This window comes from Thermobia domestica, chromosome 1 (assembly GCF_964235325.1).
Source record: "Thermobia domestica chromosome 1, izTheDome1.hap1.1, whole genome shotgun sequence".
Classification (NCBI taxonomy): domain Eukaryota; kingdom Metazoa; phylum Arthropoda; class Insecta; order Zygentoma; family Lepismatidae; genus Thermobia; species Thermobia domestica.
This window is the reverse complement of record NC_137454.1, coordinates 182466859-182488156: the sequence shown is the minus strand read 5'-3', so window position 1 is coordinate 182488156 and position 21298 is coordinate 182466859. Positions and strand designations below refer to the sequence as shown.

The following is a 21298-nucleotide window of genomic DNA, read 5'->3' as shown; positions in this document are numbered from 1 at the left end:
TCTTCAATTCGTTCGATTATTGACAACATGCAAGGTATATACATATCCATTTTTGCTTGTGACTACGAAGCAACAGTAATATCGTCTTAGATAAAATATTTAGACTAATTGCTGATAGATGTTATACGACTCGTAACTGAAATATGAACAGTCTTTCCTTCATCATGAAATTTTGTATTTCCATCAGACGGTTTCAGCGTTCGCTGACACTTTTATCGATGTTATTTAAAAGTTGCTCACCTGGACACACATGTAGATAATCTAGTTGTTGAAAGTAATCAAAAGTTATCTGGAATTACAATCAATTTTCGCTCACAGGAAAGATAAAAAATTAAAATTAATGATAATCTTATAAACCATGCAATGCACGTTTTCCAAAGCGCAAATTTTGTTATAGTTTTGAAAAGTGAGGTTATCTATTTCTCTCTCACAATAGTTTCCCAGTTTTGGCCAGTTTGGCAACTTTTACATATCATCGATAAAAGTATCAGCGAACATTGAAACCGTCTGATTAAAGTACAAAAGTTCGTGATGCAAGGTGTTGCTACAACTTAAAGAATACACAAATACAAAACATATATAATCAATCTCAAAATCTAACCTTGAACATTAACATCAATAACGTACTAACCTTATAGCTGAAGAGAACTGATCCGAGACAGGACTGAAGGCAAACGGTTCGTCCTCCTTTAGCGTTCGGAGGAAACGTGCTGATTCTTCTGAGCTGTCTTCAATTAACTGTATATCTAATACATTTTGTGCTTGTGTGAAATTGAATCCTTGTATACTGGATAAGTAGTTATTCATTCCTTCTTTAGTGCTTTTTGAAGTCAATTGATTTGAGACAGGGTTATCCACAGACGGATTGTCCTCCTTTGGCGTTCGGGGGAAACATGCTGATTCTTCTGAACGACTTTCAATTAATTGTATATCTAGTACATTTTTTGCTTGTGTTAAATTCAACCCTTGTACACTGGATAAACAGTTATTCTTCAGTTCTTTATTGCTTTCTTCACTATTTTTATCTTGAACAAGACGAAAAGAATTCTGACTTTTATAATCATCACAACGGCGGTTTGCATTACTTTCGTCTGGTACTTGTAGGAGACTAGAATTAGGTTTAGAAGGAATGTTAATGGGTATGGGACTCAGTTCAACTTTCCAAGTATCTTTATAATTGTTCCACACATCATTATCATCCGATGCTCCAGGTTTGACTTTCTCATTTTCATCCGATTCATACTCTATTTTTACTGGGCCCACGTCAATAAACTCAACATTATTACAATGAGAGAAATTTCCACCTGGAATACTACTGGTTTCTCCAGTTGAACTCATCATGATGTTTCTTCCAGTTTAAAACTACCCCGGTTTGTAATTATTTTCTTCCTAAAATATAATAAAAATTAGAAGATAATCAAAACAGTGAAATGAAATCAAAACTGATTCATAAAATAATTCACATTTCAATTACAGAAACTAATGTACTGTATTTAATATCCTTTCTTGCACATTACTATGAGTATCATCATATTAGGAGTCAAATCTTAATGAAAGCGATATGAACACATTGCTCTGAAATACACAAACTAATTACAGCGATATGAATAAGATCTGGAAAGCACCCTATATGCATCAGAAAATGTATATCAAAATACGAGAGAACGTCACAGAACTCTTACAATCTTCGGCAACTGGCAGGCATCGTCGCGTGCTACTCGCCCGAGATGACGTGATCATGGCGCGCTTGCGTATCGAACACCCTCATCTTACGTACGCATAATAATGTGTGTGTGTGTGTGTGTGTCCGAGATGGTAAGTACTTGAAAACAATCTACTTATCCATAGTATATTAGGAGGGCTTGAAAAATACAGGTCGCCATGGCGACTTGAAATATGAGCCTGGCGTCTAACTTTCTTCAACGTTAATACTCGAAGTTTTTACCTGCCAGTAGTTCTGTTTTTTATGCGCCTGAATGAATTAAAAACAAATTCGTTAAATACTTCGTTATAAAGTTCAAAGTTCCCAATTAATCTTAACATTATTCGCCTATCACTAAAGGGTTTTGATCCAGAAAAGTGTACAATTGATGTTACAGTGCTCAAACTACAAGACAAGTACGTGGACGTAAAATATGAAATGCCACTTTGTAAACTGCTGCTATCTTGGAGGGATAGACTGTAGAGGTAAGCTTGTACTTTTTATATCGGAACTATAATTTAAGGACAAAACAAGTAGGCATATGTGTCAAATTGAAAAAAAAAAAAATCTTTCAGTCCCACGATTAGACTAAGGGAGGATGATGATTAAGACAAGTGAGTGATGATGGAAGAAATGGTAGAATGATAGTGTGGGAGGAAACGGGAGTACTCCGACAAAACCCATAGACACGATGCTGTCCACCACATACTTACTTCGCCGAGAATCAAACCAGGGACTCAACGCGCCACGGGACAGGACGTTTGGGCGCCACCATTTGGGCGCGGACGTATCGGCGCTGCCGTTTGGGCGCCGGATGTTTGGGCGCAAAGCCGTTTAGGCGCCAGACGTTTGGGCGCGAGGTACATAGTAAAAATCACAATTTACAACATATAAAGTATGCTAGGCACCGAAAACTAAGCGCGAATCAAGATATATACATTTCCTACCCTTCTATCTTTATCTCACCTCATTTATCTGTATATTTTCTACCTCTATCTTATTTATTCATCTAAATTAAATAGTTTAGTGCGTTTGTGGCATTTGTTGCCTAACCTCGTCATGGATTGATTTTTTGCTTGTTCACGATTCTTGTACTTCTGATCTAATTTTTGTATTATATAAGAAAGCTAGGAAATGAAGGAATCAGACGAAGTGTTAATAATTTTAATGTTAATTAAAACATATTGATTTAATTTTTGTATTTTTTTAAAAAAGTTGATAATTACAAACTTATGAATATTAAAATTTGTTTTCTTTCGTATTACGTTTGCCAAACTCTTCTTTTCCTTAAGTCCAATAAAGAACTACCAATAAGATTCCCGCGCACACGAGTTGAGGGAAGTGGCCCCGCGTAGCGTAGTCGCTAACGCTCTCGCCTTTGGTGCGAGCGGTCCCGGATTCGATTCCCGGTGGGGGCACTCGGTCAAAAAAGTGTAACACGCTCTTTCAGGCCAGCCACCCTGAATGAGGTTTTCCTTGGTTTTCCTCATTCACACCAGGCAAATGCCGGGGTGGTACCTAATTTATAGGTCCAGCCCGCTTCCTTCCTTCCCCAATCCTTTCTTCCTTCCCTTTCCCCGGATAGTGTGCTCCCTCAAACGTGACGGGCTAAATGGCCTTAGATGCCGAGAGCCCAGAAATCTAAAAATCCTAAATCCTAATCGAGTTGAGGGAAAGATATTTCGCATACAGGGTGTCTAAGACATTGATTTTAGGAACTGCAGTATGCCGTACTTCTGGCATCACTTTTTTTTTTATTAACATTCCAATATAAAAATCGGGAGCAGGAAAATTCGGTGTAGGAAAATTCGGTGTAAGAAAACTCGGTGTAGGAAAATTCGGTGTACAGAAAATTCGGTGTACGGAAAACTCGGTGTGGGGAATGTTAGGTGTAAAGAAAGATCCGTTGTAGTAGAGCGTAGGATTTATTAAAAACTCAACTTTGAGGATAAATGAGCGTATTAGTTTTAAGTTCAAACTTTGTGTAGAACGTACTTTTACTGTCTACTATAACAAATTTTTAAAAATCGTGATCGTGGAATAATTTGAATTCTAGATTTCGACGGATTTTAACATTTCATGGCCCTTTCATGAAGAGAAATTTGTTTTTCGATGTCCGTTCGTGTGATTTAGCGAAGCGACCATCTCTACCAATCGACATTTAATTTAAAACTTGTTTTCATGCTGTTTTGGAGGATGTCTCCTAGAATTTTCTACTTACAACAAAATGTAGGTTACTGGACGGGTAAAGTTCAAAATTGTAGATTTTTCAAAAATGTTCTGACGATTTTATGTCTATTTTATAAATAATATTTAAATCTAAATTCTTCAAAAACGACATACACCGTAGTTTAATTATGTTACTCAAAGGTGTAAAAATAAATGCCTCAACTAAAGTATCTACGCCTGATTGGAGAAGAAGTCAATAAGGTTGCAGTACTAGTTTACCTTAACTTAAGCCAAACAAACTAAAATGTCTGATTCGAGGAGAAGTCAACTATTTGTACAACTATTATCTGATAAAACTATCCTGCTTTATATTGCCCTTTCCACTAAGACTTTTTTTGATCAATATATTTTTGTATCTTACATATGTATATACAGAGTGATTCTTTCAAAACTCACGGATTTCATTTGGCTCTAGAATTTCTAACTGAAGTCCGATTTTCATGCGGTTTGTTGCAAATCATCAAGGAAGGATGGGAGAGTTATGGGACTATGTTTACTGGTTTAAATTCATCCGGGGTAATATCGAGCAGGCCGCAAGAAAAACAGCAAATATTCGCCATTGTACGTTACAATTCGAATGAGATATTGGATATTTGAAGCGAAATTGAAGAATACAAATTAAGTGTTAGTGAGAATACAATTTAAGTGTTAGTGGTAACACACATAAATCACATGTTGAGTAGCCGGTTTCTCGCTACAAACGACAGAGAGATTTCTTGGGTGACTTGGTAAGTGACATCTTCCACAACATCCGCCAGCGGGGTTCGATGCTTCCCTGTCTTACTCACAAGCGATCCTGTTTCCTGCAATTTATTCACTAACGACCATATTATGTTCCTGTCTGGGGCAGAACGTGAGGCAAAGTTGCGTGTAAATGCCCTTTGCGTAGCAACAACAGATCCAAAAACTTTTTTAACGTTAAAATCACGTTGCTCCAAAGAGTACATTATTGTAACTGTGTCCTGATCATATTGATACAGTAGCACAGCATAATTCTCAATACAACAGCCCAGTTTCCTGTTTTTTATTGACCGTCGCGAGGTTGCTATCTAACAAAGAAACTCAAATCTCCACACCGCACCTCACCTAATTCCAATTCGGTACAGTGGCGAATATTTGCTGTTTTTCTAGACGCGTGGCCGATATTACCCCAAATGAATTTAAACCAGTAAACATAGTTCCATAAATTTCCCAACGTTCCTTGATCATTTGCCACAAACCGCATGAAAATCGAACTTCAGTTAGAAATTCTAGACCCAAATGAAATCCGTGAGTTTTAAAAGAATCACCTTGTGTATGTTCTATGATGTACTATAGGAAAGGTGTTTTTAGTTGTTCCTATAACTATTCTCTAAAATTATAGTTGTAATTGTTTTATTTCTGACAAAAAGTGTAAGTTTTATTGTGTGATGAAAAGTAGTTAATAGTAATACCTCGCATAAGACATGCAAGAGGTATTGGACTCAAGGCAAAAAATAAATGTGCTTTTCTTGAAATAGGCAATGACATTTTATTCGTTACATTTTATGGTTTTCGTTTTCACAGTATGAAGTGTCGTAAGTGGCAATATTCAGTATGAATTACACCGAATCTACCTTACACCTAAATTTCCCCACACCGAGTTTTCCGTACACCGAATTTTCCTACACCGAGTTTGCTTACACCGAATTTTCTTACACCGAGTTTTCTTACACTGAATTTTCCTAGACCCAAAAATCAAAACTTAACACACTTTTTTTTTCGTCCCATTGTAAGCATTTAATCTGCATTAAAGAAAGTGGCGAAAGGAAAAAAAAGAATGATTTCAAAGTGAAAAATAATAGTTAAGTGTACATATATTGGTCATTTAGCCACTAGAAATGTGCTTGACATTCACACTTATTGCATAACTACAGTAGAAGGCCTGTTTTTTTTTTAAAGTTTTTTAACGTAATATGCTCACTATGTATGTAATGCAGTCAATCATATCTAGTCTGGTCTACTTACCTTTGGCTTGAAAAGTCACTGGCGTCTCTGACTTATAAAATTTGGGGGGGACATCGAACTAACCCAACTTGTTTATCTTCGATTCTTCGACTACCTTCACAGACTCCCTGAGACATATCAAGAACTCTGTTATAATAGATTCACAGCCTCTGTCGTTAGTAAATAAATTAAATTAGAATATCGAATATTTTGTACTCCAAAATATTGGGGGGGACGTGTCCCCCTCGTCCCCCCCGCCAGAGACGCCCATGTGAAAAGTTATCAAATAAAAAGCACACTTAACTTTGGTTGAAACTTAAATTTACAAAATTTAATTGTTAATTCAGTTTTTAGAATTTTGAAATTACAGTATTTCTAGTATGTAAAACAACATCCAGTGTAATTCAAGGACTTCCACTACAGTAGACACCTTGTGATATCTTGATTCGTACTTAGTACTCAGCGTCTAACATAATGACTTTTTAATTTAACTCGCGCCAAAACGTCTGGCGCCCAAATGGCTTCGCGCCCAAACGTCCAGTGCCCAAACGGCGGGGCCCAAAGGTCCGCGCCCAAACGGCGGCGCTCAAACGTCACGTACCGACGCGCCATAGGTAATAGCTCTACCACTGAGCCACCGTGCCTACCTTCTGTCAATCTGAGATCGTATTATCGTAGTTGTCTGGTACACAGATATACATCTATGTCAGAAGAAAAGCCTCGGTCTAGATAATGGATATAAAAAAAATGAAAGGTACGAGCCACCACACTAAACTTTCTTACTCAGATATCTCAAATTGAATGGTGAATTACACCGTATTGTAGTTATTACTAAAATATATATTAAGAAATATGAATAAAGTCATTAGATATTTTCAGACAGTAAACCACCTCTGACTCTCTGCAAAGGAAATGGAGTATTTCATAATATACTGTATGTTACTAATAAGATATTTATATATGGAACAGGAACGAATGTTGGTACACATTTTACAAATCTAGGCCCACCACAACAGTAAACTACCTATTCCTTTTTTCTTCTTTTTTAACAAAAGTGTCCACGCCATATTGTAAGACTGTCAATAATATATATATAAAGTTTCCGAGAAAATCATCCGAAAACTTACACTTACCAGTTTGAATACGCCTACCGTTGAAACCAGCTCGTAGCAACACCACACAAGTAAGGGACCATATGGTTGTCGCGCAAATCAGATGCAGACATACGCCATCTGATTGAGCATGAAAAGATATGGAGAACACAGAAATTTAAGGTGCTAAGGGCCATAGGGAGCGGAGCGAGGAAAGAGGAAACATTGAATGTCGGCAAAATTGGAGAAAGTCAGGAATGACGGGAAAAGTTAATTTCGTGCAAACAGGGAAAGAAAGTCAACCAAAAGAAAGAAATTAAACATAACAAGGGCATCAAGGATGAAAAAAGATCATAATCAGGGTTGCCATCCGGACCGCAGTGTTGCCAGCGCTGCATAACATTGATATGGAAGATATAGCACAGTATAGTAATTCATGCACAAGGAAAAATATTAGTAACACAAAAGACAATTGAAAAGACTCTGTACACGTGCATAAAAAGGTTTAACGTAGTCGTGAGTGAATATTACATCCGCGTGAATACAAATGGAGGAAAATAGAGAACAGTACGCACCATTTGTAGTTTAATTGCAGTTGACGTGAAGATCACGAATGAATGGTCAACACACAAACATTTCTCGCAGTGAGCACTGCGGATGAAAGTAAGCTGGTCACACGCATCTCTGCAGCATTCCTCTGTGAGTCCTTTTTCAAAGCAATATGCGCAAGGTGTTTCAAACTGTCCAGGATGTTCATTGGAGTAGCCACATTTGAAAAACGCAAAGCGTATCATCTTTTGGAATCGCCCAGAGGAAAACTGGTAATGAACAAATGACTGAAGGCGGAGAAAGTTCTCACGTTGCCACACATTAATACTGGAGAACACTAACGTATCTGTGATGAACTTCACCATGTTTTTGAATGGACGAAAGAAGAACACATCAGCAGGTTGTATAAGGCGTGTACAATTCGGAGGAATCAGCTTTTTGTAGAACTGAACACAGTCAGGAACTGTCATGTTGTAAAGAGTGTTATCCTTGTTTGGAGTCCAGGAGTCAGCGAAAAGCAAAACACGATCCTTACCCTGAAGATCGGGCCACAAAACTTCTTCCAGGAAGATTTGCAAATCCCGTTTGGTCATATTCGCTGATCTGCTTGCATATGCTTTTACATTGGGGAATTCAGCGACCATGCGCGCTGGAAAGTTACCACTGGGTTCCGAAACAAGAACACACATGTGTGGAAGCAATGTACCGTCCATCCCAATCACCGGCATAATCATATAGGAATGTGTCGTTGCGGTAACTGAACGATGCTCACAAAAACACTTTCGTTTCTGTGTTATCATGTGTACCCCTTCACTTTCCTGTCTATATTTGTCCTCCCTCATGTTCATTCACGACTATCGTTAAACCTTTTTGCGCACGTGTACAGAGTCTTTTCAATTGTCTTTTGTGTTACTAATATTTTTCCTTGTGCATGAATTGCTATACTGTGCTATATCTTCCATATCAATGTTATGCAGCGCTGGCAACACTGCGGTCCGGATGGCAACCCTGTTTATGATCTTTCTTCATCCTTGATGCCCTTGTTATGTTTAATTTCTTTCTTTTGGTTGACTTTCTTTCCCTGTTTGCACGAAATTAACTTTTCCCGTCATTCCTGACTTTCTCCAATTTTGCCGACATTCAATGTTTCCTCTTTCCTCGCTCCGCTCCCTATGGCCCTTAGCACCTTAAATTTCTGTTTTCTCCATATCTTTTCATGCTCAATCAGATGGCGTATGTCTGCATCTGATTTGCGCGACAACCATATGGTCCCTTACTTGTCAGTTCAGTGCTGTGCTATGTTATGAACAGTTGTGAATATCAGATGAAAATGGTGCTCTGTAGGACAATGTGTTTCAGGGGACTGTCATAAGAATACGCGTGGGAAAATGAATAGACTCTAATGAGTGAATTAAATGAAGCCGATCAATAGCTTTTACATCAAGAATAGGAAAGAAAGCACGGTTTTAACTGAAAAAAAACAGCTTTTTTTGGGTTTAAACCTGGTTTTTTGTTTGTTTGTCTAAACCAGTTTTTCTTTTTCTTTCTTTCTTTCTTTCTTTTTTTTTTTTGTTTAAATAATTTGCTCTATGTATTTATATTACATATGGACAGAAAAAAGTTTGTTTCGCCCTGCTGTTATTATGCAACGACAGGGTTATGCTGGAAGGGGTCTTATAAGCTTAAAGCGGAATCCAAACAGCTTCCCGGCTTACATCCGAGAGAAACTGTCCTCCACTTGGACTCGAAACGGGACTAATTGGCCACAAATGCAATGAGTCTGCCGACTCACTCACGAAGGACTCCTGATAAAAATACGTTGTACTGATCTTTACATACTTGTTAATATAATTGTCAAGAGTCATTTCAGGACAAAAAGATAAATAGTTGCACAAGTGAAACCATTATACAGAATTACATATAAATCGGGAAACTCCCACATTAGCCATTGGGAAAATCCTGTTATTACTTTAAATGCAAAGCAAATCCTGTTATTGCTTTGCATGTAAAATCTAAGGTCAACGAATCATAATCAATACGCTAAAACTGAGGTATTAAATTCCAAATTTAGTATGTAGATATCATTCAATAAAATTGAAACGAAGTCCAATCCAAGCTTATGTTGGAAGCTAAGTAGGCAGCCGATAAATTTTGCCAATGTCTATCAATTCATTTAGATAACCTTTGCTTCTTTATAAAGCAACAAGCATTCAGGCAAGCAAAAACACACAATTTGACTTCGTTTTGTATGTTTAGGCGTAACATCTTTATGTAATACCGAGGTTATAAAGAAGACTTTCGCTTTAAAGTGACATCCAAACCGCTACTTGGTTTACAGATGAAAGAAGGGTTATGGTTCGACCGAGAATTGAACATGAGACACCTTGATTAAAAGGTGAAAAGGAGATAAAACTAATGCAGATGGTTTGATATGTGGAAACGTCACCATGAAGTTCACACGATTTAAAGCATTTTTCGTTTATTTTTGGTTTAAACCAGTCAACCCTGAAAGAAAGAGACCTAAATTGTGTGTACGTAACACGAAAAGAAGATTCTGCCAAATATCATCATCTTTCTGAACAAGTGTATTGCGATCGTCTTCAATACTACCAAGGTAGGAAGAAAGGGGGCAAAAAAGTCTGTGCGGAAGTAACGCGTGATCATCTGAAAAGCAAGTAAAACCAACCAGTGGAACTTACAGGCAAATTTTGTTGTCCAACATGCTACAAAGCAGTATTTGTGTAGATGTAGATAATACGGAACCTGGCAGTGACCAAGAGCATGTACCTGCAGAATTTAACTTAAGAGAAGTAGATGAGGTGTGTTATGTACGTCACCAGTATCAAAACTAAAAAGACTTAGTATTCAAACACAGAAGGCTGCATTACGTAAAAGAGTGTAAGAGAATAACAAACACATTGCAAAGAAACTTGGAGCAATCGTTTCCAAAACGTGTAATCGTGGATTGAAAACGGAATCGTGTTAATCCTTTGTGTAAAGAACATGATGGTATTATTGAAAAATTGAAGATTAAGTGCGCACGTGATAAGAAAAAGTTAAAATTATTAGTTTAATGCCGGAAAGTTGGCTGAAATCTAAAGTTTGCGAAGAATTGCAGGTGTCGAAATATCTTGTGCCAATCTGTCGAGAACTAACCTGAAATATGACGTTCTCCCAGATCCTAAGTACGAAAGCAGTTAAGTACGGAAGTAATAAGGGCTACTGAAGACTTCTATAAGCTCGATAAGAATAGCAGAATTTTTGCTGAAAAAAAAAATGCATTTCAGTGAAAGTGAACAGAATGAAGGAAAGGAGACAAAAACGACTGATTTTATGTAAATTCAAAGAACTGTACACTCATTCCAAAACTATGTGTTCAACGATACAAATAGTTTTCTCCAAATTCTGTGCCTTGAGATCTAAATGGCGTGTTCTTGCTGGGTGTGCAGGCAGGGTTTGCCCAAGTGGGCCCAGCCCGAAAAAACCCACCGGGTTTTCTCGGGTTGGACCCACCTGAAAAAACCCATCTGAAAACCCACCCGGGTTTTTGACTTTTTTGTTAGTGTATTATTGGCACAATGAAGATGACCACATTGAAAGTTATTTTTATTAGATTTTAAACTTTCTTTGGGCGAATTATACGTGTATGCTTTCATGTTAAGATAGACAACAATATTCAACATAAGACCTTTATAAAGCTCTAAATGCACTGAATGAATGAATAAATAAACAAATAAAAAAAAACCTCACCTTAGCTTGAGATAATTGTAGAACGAATTAATGTGTGAATTATGCTTATAGCCCATTTGAAGTAATGTAAGCGATTGTATATTTTAGAAAATACTTTCCGTGAATAGTGTGTTTCCTGACTCGGCGCCGCCGAGGGAGGTTATCCCTCATACGTTGACGGGTTTAAGGTCATAGTAGTAGGGGAGCTTAAGGCAAAAAAATGGCCAAACCCTGCACTTTGTGTTAAAAAGGTGCCACTCGGATATGTTGTTCCCCTGATCCAACTAAGCAGGAATCGAAGTGGCCCCACTCCGACAGGTGGCCAGAATCCAATATGGCGGCTATCAAAGATGGCCGCCTCGGCGAATTCATAGTGTTGGTTTTAGAGGCATATATCTCCTTAACTAATAGTCCAATCTTCACGATTCAAAAACTAAACGACGTAGAAGATAACAGGGTCTAATAAATGGGCAAAAGGTTTTACCTAACACTGAAATTAATACTTACAGAAATTATTTAATTTGGAACTTAACATTTCTTATGATGGAGTTTACTCATATTTTTTAAAATAACAAGTAAACGGCTGGAATTATCGAAAAAGATGTCGTATAACATTTTAAAAAGTGTTAAATTATCTTTCGTTTGGTGTATATTTCATTCAGATTGGTTAATAAACAACGAAGTTATGACAACTTAAAGATTCGCATTGAGTCGATTCATTTTCCCAAATGACGAGCGAGAGTTCATTTACCGTAATAAATCATCACTGATTGATGCTGCATTGCAGGAAACAAATCATTCTCTTGTGATGTGTTCTTCGTAAGTCCCATTTTCACCAGAGCACAAGACAGCCTGACCGAGCCAATATGGCGGCCATTAATTATCATCCATAAAGATAAATCTTATTCGAAATATTTATTAAAGTATCTAGATATATAAACAAGTACGACAAAGTAATAACAAACATTTTTCTCTTTCCCATCCTTCTGCCGCACAGAGTAAGTATGGGAAGGAATGAACTCCAAATCATGTTTCGAAATACGTCAAAAGAATCGGATAGAACTGAGTGTTTAAAAAACTTGGAATAATAACTACTGCACTATTCTCGAAGTATTTCCATTGGAAGTAACAATGGCGTAAATCCCGTGTAATGTTTCGGCGGGAATAGTTCGGAATCACACAAAAAGGAAAAGTTTGAGGCGCCTCCGCAATTCTTGTGTTACCAAGAAGTCGTCGATTCAAAATGAGCGATGTTTTTAAATTGTACAAAACACGGTTAATGATGATGAAGAAGCCTGAATCAGAAGAAATAGAAATTCATAGTAGATTTCGTGAAAGGGTTCTTCGTCACAGGGAAGAGCCAACAGCTCATCTGTCCGGCAGAGATGTTTTGCTTTCAAAAGGATCTGACATAAGTGAGCTGGAGAAAGACATTGATGAAGATGCTATGGCACTAAGTCGTGTTGTTAAGATGCTTCGAAAGGATATGGCAAACCACAAGAGTCATTTTGCAGGAAACTTTGAGAATCACTGCCAGGAAGATTCTGTTACTCCTTCACTAATAGCTGCTGTTTATATGTTACTTTATGATTCAGCTATCACCCCTGATAGCAACGCGTCAAACAGCTTCAAGTTTATCGCCCGGTAGCAAGCCAACTTATATTTTATAACTTCTATCAGAAAGCAGGCGATATTGAAACAGAAGCAACAAGGCATAAATCAATCGCGAGCCACCTTTTCCTCTCTATGTTGGGCTGAGCGTGTATGCTAAAACTCGTAGAAAATCTCTCATAAATGAACTGCATTCACAAGGCAATTCGTCTACACGTGTACAGGAAATATCTTCACGTCTTTCTCAGTGCTTGATAAATCAAAGTGACGATATGGGTTTGTCCTTCCAATCTTCGTCGAGGTATTTTAACGGTTGCAGCATTAGATAATACTGACTACAATCCTTCTAGCACAACATCAAAGGATTCTTTTTTATGTTATGAGCATTTCTATTTTCCAGCATCCTTCTAAAGAAACCCTGGCATTCGACGTGACCATGTCTCACAGGATAAGTGAATATAAAAATGAGAACTGCTCCTGCTCTCCCCGATAATTATACTCTAGTACAGAGATGCAAATAAGCAACAAAATTTTACTCACCCAAGAAAAAAGCTACTAGGCTACATCCCACAATAGAAATCATTTACTTACCTTGGTTATGATATTAAATACTCGCCCGCACCGATGAACCACTCGCCCCGGGCGAGTGGTTATTTGCATCCCTGCTCTAGTACCTCCTGCTTATATCACTAATAAGGAACTAGTTTTACCTCAACAGAATCCGCAGTTTGTAGAGAAAGTTCTTCCGCGAAATGGATTTTTCGCAGAATCAAAAAAACTGGTAGTGTTGACTTGAAGCATGTTTAAAAAATGACACTATTTGCACTTGGTCTGTACACCATGCCTCGAAAACTGAAACTCTGCAAGTGCCAAGTATATGCTGCCTGCTTCCGTTGTTTAAAGGAGACTAAATCTGTTGCTATGATACGACACGAAATGAATGTTCTACGAGAACTTACAGACAAAGTCAACAAAGGACAAGTTCCGGTTCTTGTAATGGATCAACCATTATTTGCCTTGGGGAAACGAATTTAATGGAATTGGCCAGAGTTATATGGCGAAGATCATCAAATTATGATGCTGGGAGGATTGCACATCGAACAAGCCTTCCTGCATCTTATAGGCAAATAGTTAGATGGAAGTGGTTGGGAGAAATTTTATTCAAGTCAGATGTAGCAACACCAGGAACCGCTGACAATATATTGAAAGTAACTCACATTACCAAAGCACGTTTTGCTCATCAGGTTACTCTGACAGTTTTACATCATTTGCTGCGTGATGCATATCAGAATTCTTCATCAGGGCAATCTTTCAATGACTGGTATACTGAAAAGGAATCTTCGTGTCCAACGTTTAAGTTTTGGATAATATATTAGTCTCGTGATTTTACTCTTAATTTACATCAGAGCCATACGTCAAGGAAATTTTAAGCTCTACATTGAAACACTAAAACTAATGGCAGAATTATTTTTCGCAATGGACCACCTTAACTATGCTCGTTGGCTTCCCGTTCGCAATTTGATTTGAAGAAGTTGGAAGAAACACATCCTGAGATTATGCTTTCGAAATGGGTTACTTTGTGATAAGAAAGACATCAAAACCTTTCTCGGCAATAGCTATAGATCAGCTCACGAACAGAATAACAAAATTATAAAAGGGGATGGCGGAGCGATTGGTCTCTTACACGACGACAATGCTCTTGTCAAATGGATGACAGCGGGACCAAAAATTAGTAGACTAATTAATGAATTCAAAATATCATATAATGAATATGATTCTGATAATAAGCACCATGAAGATTACTCGTCGATGCAAGAAAGATTTAAATCGTCCGTTGAAAAGATGAAAGAAATTTTAATCGAATTGGGGAATCCGTTTGAAGAAAATAGTGGACTTGTTAATGTTGCTTCCAGAATCATCTATAGCGGTGATATAATTGAATCCGTATATTCAACAGAAGAAAAAGGGTATAATATGTACAAGGAATTTGTGCAAGAAAGATTAGTAGAATGTACCAAGCCATTCTTTTCGCCCATGAAAAAATCTTCTCTAGTGCTTCATTCTTCCCTTCAAAAGAATAAAACAAATACAAATGAAATAAAATTACTTAAGATGGACGTTGAGCTATTCTCTCGCTTACTACGCGTCAGTCAAACAAGACGACTTGATTTGGATGATTCTTTTAGCACGAGAGTCAACCAATTCCACAGTCTCTCTGCCATAATTCACAATCCTCAAAAAAGGTCCGACTTAGTTATGCTTCTAGAGATTGAAGCCAACATCAAAGAAGAACACTTTCCTAATTTTTGTGATGTTTTGTTACTTGATGGAGCAATTTTGGTTCACATTTTGCAATCAGTATCAGTAGAAACATTTTGTGATTATTTTCCAGTGTAATTTCTTCAAATATGTTCAAAGAGAAGTACACACATTCCATGCAAAGCAAGTGGATTTGATATGGAATAGATACTCTTCAAAGAGCATAAAATTTTCCACAAGAGAAAGCAGTGGTGTAGGAATAAGGACAAAAGTAACACCAACTACACCAATTCCTAACAAGTGGAACGATTTCCTTTGCAATGACGCAAATAAATAACTGTTCCTTTTTCTAGGAAAGTCTATGTGTGAAAAGGAAGGAAGTAACTTTGAGGTAGCAACCAGTAATGGATATCACATAGAATCTTCAAGAAATCTTCCAACATTTTCAAACAAATCATCAGGAAATCGTTTAGAAGAAGCTGATAGTAGAATCATGTTACATTGCTTTGATTCAGCATTAAATGCACACAAGAAGATAGTTATCCGCACAGTAGACACAGATGTTGTAATACTTGCTGTATCGTTTTTCTACGACTTTGAGCGACACGGTTTAAAAGAATTATGGATATCTTTCGGCACCAAGAAACATCATTGATTTTTCCCAGTTCATCATATTTCAAAAGCATTAGGAAAAGAAAAATTAACTGCGTTACTAGGCCTCCACACGTTTACAGGATGTGATACAGTGTCATACTTTCTCGGACATGGACAATTATAAGCATGGAAAACACGGCTTTTGTATCCAGAGGTGACCACAGCTTTCCTATTTCACACCCTGTAATCAACATAGGCAAAGATTGTTTTAATTCACTGCAACGATATGTTGTCCTATTATATTCAAAAACAAGTGAAAAATTTAAAGTTAATGAAGCCCGACGAGAATTCTTTTTGGAAAAGGGCAGACCTCTTACTGCACTTTCTCCAACTTGTGATGCTTTGCTTCTTCACACCAAGCGTGCATCATACCAAGTTGGACAAATCTGGGGCCAGGCAATAAAGAAGATAGCACATATTCCTTCACCAGTAAACTGGGGATGGACAGACAATGGAAGTGAACTTTTTCCAACATGGACTTCCATTCCAATTGTACACGAAGCATGTAGGAAACTCTTTTTGAAATGTGCCTGCACGACATGTACCCCAAGATGTCGTTGTAGAAGTACAAGCGTCCCATGTTGCTTTTTTGTTCTATGTGTAGGGGAACATGTGGAAAGGTGATGGAAACTGAAAACAAAGATCTAGACCAATAGAACTTTCATGTAAGCAGCACTCATTATTTTTGAAAATTCAGTTGATCCACAGTAAATTTACACCACGTTGGAAACGTACCAATAAATAGATAAACTTAAATGTATCATTCTTTATAGAATAGCTTGTACAAAAAGTAATATTAACTGTTCGTCAAAATCATAAAACTTTTGTACACATAGAAAATCCAAAAGATATATTGTGAATTTCAAATTATCGAACCAAGTGTTTGTGCTGTGTTTCTGTTCTTACACTACGAAAGAAATTATTTACTTTCTAATTTATAACAACCTATTGCTTTATGTAATTTCCTTATAATATTGTAAAGGATATAAAGTTAATGTCTCTGGTCTAAAGACATGAATTTATTTCTTAGTCTTCCTGTGCAGTTCTCTTTCAATTCAGATGAAACAATAAAACTTTTCTATTGTGACGCTACGCACGTAATTTCTTAAGATATTCTTAAACTTGATTCATGTATAAAAGTGAATAGTAATAGAATAGGTGATATTACTTTCTCTGTATACGTTTAAAAATCTAGATTGGCCGCCATATTGGATTCATAACCGGGCTTGGTCAATAGGCCCGTAGCTAGCCCAAAAATGTAGGGGGGGCGATCCAGCCATATTATAGTTCATCACCATATTATAGTTAGTTTGCAAGAATACCGCGAAAATTTTAGGGGGAGGCGGTCCCCTAGACCCCCCTGGATACGGGCCTGTTGGTCAGGCTATTTTGTGTTTCTGGTGAAAGTGGGACTTATGAAGAATACATCACAAGAGAATGATTTGTTTCGTACAATGCAGCATCCATCAGTGATGTTTTATTACGGTAAATGAACTCTCGCTCGTCATTTGGGAAAATCAATCGACTCAATGCGAATCTTTAAATTGTCATAACTTCGTTGTTTATTAACCAATCTGAATAAAATATACACCAAACGAAAGATAATTTAACATTCTTTAAAATGTTATACGACATCTTTTTCGATAATCCCAGCCGTTTACTTGTTATTTTAAAAAATATGAGTAAACTCCATCATAAGAAATGTTAAGTTCCAAATTAAATAATTTCTGTAAGTATTAATTTCAGTGTTAGGTAAAACCTTTTGCCCATTTATTAGACCCTGTTATCTTCTACGTCGTTTAGTTTTTGAATCGTGAAGATTGGACTATTAGTTAAGGAGATATATGCCTCTAAAACCAACACTATGAATTCGCCGAGGCGGCCATCTTTGATAGCCGCCATATTGGATTCTGGGCACCTGTCGGAGTGGGGCCACTTCGATTCCTGCTTAGTTGGATCAGGGGAACAACATATCCGAGTGGCACCTTTTTAACACAAAGTGCAGGATACTTCCCCTAAGCTCCCCTACTATAGGTGCCGGTACTAACAGTAAATATGTAAATACATTAGTAAAACTATTAGTAGGGTCTATTATTTCTTACCTTTGATGGTAACAAAAGTATTCAGTAAAATTTGGTTTTCCAACAACAACAGTTAAGTTCAGTCATTTGTTGCTAGCCTTCAAATAAGCATTCTGTAGAATCAACACTAGCAATAACGTAAAAAAACTTGTCAAAATTAAGAAGCTTAATGCTCGGAGCTCCGAAGACTACGTAACGCTTACTATTTTAAGTGCTGTATTCAAACTTCAGTATTAATGGAAGTTTCGATGTACAGTAAAGCAAGCTGCATTTTAAGGGAAAACCCGTCGTGAAAAAAGTGTTCGCGAAATTCCCGCAATTGAACCCACAAAGCATCGAAAGTGAATACTTCAACAATAAAACTATTTATTTTACGCTGGAGGATATTTCATTTCATTTTAGATATTTTGAATCATTTACTTTATAAAATATGAATTATAGGCCTATCTTTGTTAATTGTTTTAAATTAATTTTCGGAAAAGAACGGTCTTGCAACAAGTGCTCGGGTAATTCCCGTAATTGAATGCACAAAGCATCGAAAGTGAACTTCAACAATGAGACCATTTATTTTACGTTGAAAAATATATAAGACATTTTGATGAATTATGTCTTTGTTTTAAATTAATATAGCTATTTGGTATTCATATTTGGCGAACTTCACTGAGGCTTCTAGGATGACTCGATCTACATTTGTTCGTTTGTCTGCCTTTATCACACACTGTTCAACTTTCGGTCTTTTAAATTTTCAGGATACAAAACAGACACACTCTAAATTTTCTGTTTAGATTTTGGCAGCATACCAACGTAAAATTACAAAATGGCGCGCTTTAAAAAAAAATAGCTGATATCCACTGGCGAAAATCCCGGGGGGATGAGGGGACATATCCCCTACAATCTTGGAACTGTCCCCCTCAATAATCCGATTGCAAATGTGTCTTTTAGGAAGAAATGTGATGATTTGTGTCCAACTGTCACAAAGGAAAGTGAGATGAAATTGATACCTCACAGAATAAGTCTCAAATCTCACCGCCTCCCTCTGTTGAAGACAACTCTGCTCCCCTACCCATGTTGTCCCAGAGTCCCACACAGCGGACATAAAATATGACGATATTATTATTGCTTTATAACTTTAAAATCAGACTGGCAACATTGAAAACTGTTTACAGGGAATGTTCATATTTGGATCATCCCTTGTAAACAGTTTTCAATGTTGCCAGTCGGATTTTAAAGTTATAAAACAATAATAATGTCGTCATATTTTATGTCCCCTGTGGAGGACGCTGGGACCGACGTGGGTAATCCTCCTCAGCATTGTTTTGCGCCACTGCTGATATCCACGCTTTTAGGTCTTTCAAGTTGAAATTTTCAAAGTAGAAGCACGAGAGAATAAATTAGCTGTATATATTTTGGCGGCATAAAATTTCAAAATGGCGGCCATTTTTCAAAATAGCGGGTATCCATGCTACAAGGTGCAATTTTCGGACTTTTTAAGTTGATATTTTGAGGGTAGAAGCGCAAGAAATTCTAAATTTGCTGTATGCATTTTTTCGGCGAACCAATATAAAATTTCAAAATGGCGGTATTTTTTTCAAAACAGCAGTGAATAGAAAGTTGTTGCAAGTTGTGACAATGACTCTCATGAAATGTAAATCATATTTTAACATTTTTACCCCAAAGAGATTGAAATATTTCGAAAAAACCCAATTAAACCCGAAAAACCCACATGGGCCCAGGTGGGTTGGGTTTTTTCAAAAATACCCGGGTTTTTTCAAACCCTGTGTGCAGGTACCCTCATAGTTGTGCGTTTGTGTGTTTAGCATCAAAATGTCAAGCTTATGTTAAAAATATTACATTTAAATGTTGATTCCCAAAAGTTGGTAGAACTAATCACATGTGATCCTACATAGCAGAGGTGGTCCGTCACAAGGGGCCCGATGGGCCCGGCCCTCCCATCGTTTTTGTATTAACATAGAAAAATGTAAGTACAGGGTTTTCATAAAGTCTGGACGGATTTAATTTGCTTATAATTTTCATAAAAATGCTCATAATGAAATCAAATAAAGTGCAAACGGTAGCGGAAGGATTAAATTTTTAGTTGGCAACACTGTTACCGTATCAAAGATGGCGTCGGTGAAAGAGAAAGCGCAATGTGTTCTGTGGTACGCAGAGCTAAAATCACCAATTCTGGTGTGTCGAAAGTTCACCAAAGAGTTCAAAAAGCCGGCACCGACTGAGAGTGCAATCCGAAAGTGGCATGCTAAGTTCTTGGAGACAGGAAGCGTCCTGGACCGTCCTCGAAGTGGGAGGCCGCCAACATCGCCTACAACAGTGAGTAGGGTAAGGGAAAGCATCATCAACAGCCCACAGAAGTCGATTCCTAGTGGCGCCCAGTTGGAGGTGTGGCGGTGAATGAACTGAGCTGGTGCAGATTACAGGTAAAAATTTAATCCTTCCGCTACCATTTGCATTTTATTTAATTTCAATATGAGCATTTTTATGTAAATTATAAGCGAATTAAATCCGTCCATACTTTATGAAAACCCTGTATCTTAAGTTATCCTGCTAGTATTGTTGCTATAATTTCCCTCTGAACCAAAAACAGTAGTTCGGACTCCTCCATATCAGTTTTTCCATGTACTACTTACGCTTATGGGCACGCTATTCACGCAGTCAGTACAAAATAAACGGGAAAGGGGCTTGAGGTGTTTTAGTGTGGACTTAGTATAGTCTTGCATTGACTCTTGTGGTGAACAACATGAAAACCCAGCTTGAATGTAGGTGGCATGGGCCAAGAATAGTAGGCCCTCATCACATGATTGCACCCGATCCCTTCTGAACAAAAAGATTTGAAGCTTGCTGGTTGCCAAAATTTGCTTTGTCTGTAGAGGTTGTTGTTCCCGCACTTTCACTTGTTTTGTCCCTTGTCCTTTCTCTCTTGTCTTACTTCTGCTCAAGGAATGCAAAACCAACCGAGTGTCCATCCCTCAGTTTAAATATGCATCTTCATAGTGTCGTTTGTGCTATTTTTTCTCCCTGTGTTTTCGTGTGGTTGTGCGAAAATGAATAAAGTAAGCGTGTTGCTAGAAAGTATTACGTGCGTTTTCAATAGTGAATCCTCAGAACTTTTCCACTTTCAAACATTCCTTTCCGGAAAATGACTTAACAATTGTATCCCGTTCCTATCCGCTGCTGAACAAAGAAAAGCTCAAATCTGAACTATTGGCCACATACAGCAACGATATTCTTTGCGCAATTAATAACACCAGTAATTTATTACTATTTCTGCGTGACAATGACTTAACAGATATAATTACTGAGGTGTCAAAATTGGTGGATATTTTGTTGACAATGTCCGTATCTACAGCAGAATCAGAACCTTGTTTCAGTACATTAAAAAGAGTGAGGACTTGTCTAAGGAATTCGATGAG

The 21298-nt window shown here is 37.4% G+C and overlaps 1 protein-coding gene and 1 non-coding gene across 7 annotated transcripts in view; one reads left to right on the top strand and one right to left on the bottom strand.

The window, feature by feature from the left end:
* LOC145691772 (uncharacterized) overlaps positions 1 to 21298 on the bottom strand; it is a 53572-nt gene that overhangs the window by 24770 nt on the left and 7504 nt on the right. For 4 of the 6 annotated variants that reach the window (XM_081767111.1, XM_081767093.1, XM_081767085.1 and 1 more), the window contains one exon: positions 632 to 1389. In XM_081767111.1, the coding sequence (XP_081623237.1) occupies positions 632 to 1341 (710 nt within the window). In that variant the 5' untranslated portion in view covers positions 1342 to 1389. Of the gene's footprint in view, positions 1 to 631; positions 1390 to 5917; positions 6025 to 10692; positions 10801 to 21298 lie in introns of all 6 variants that reach the window. The other 2 variants (XM_081767097.1, XM_081767103.1) reach the window with 2 other exon arrangements.
* On the top strand, positions 3047 to 3120 carry TRNAQ-UUG (transfer RNA glutamine (anticodon UUG)). Its single transcript has one exon. It is a non-coding gene; the product is annotated as a tRNA-Gln (tRNA).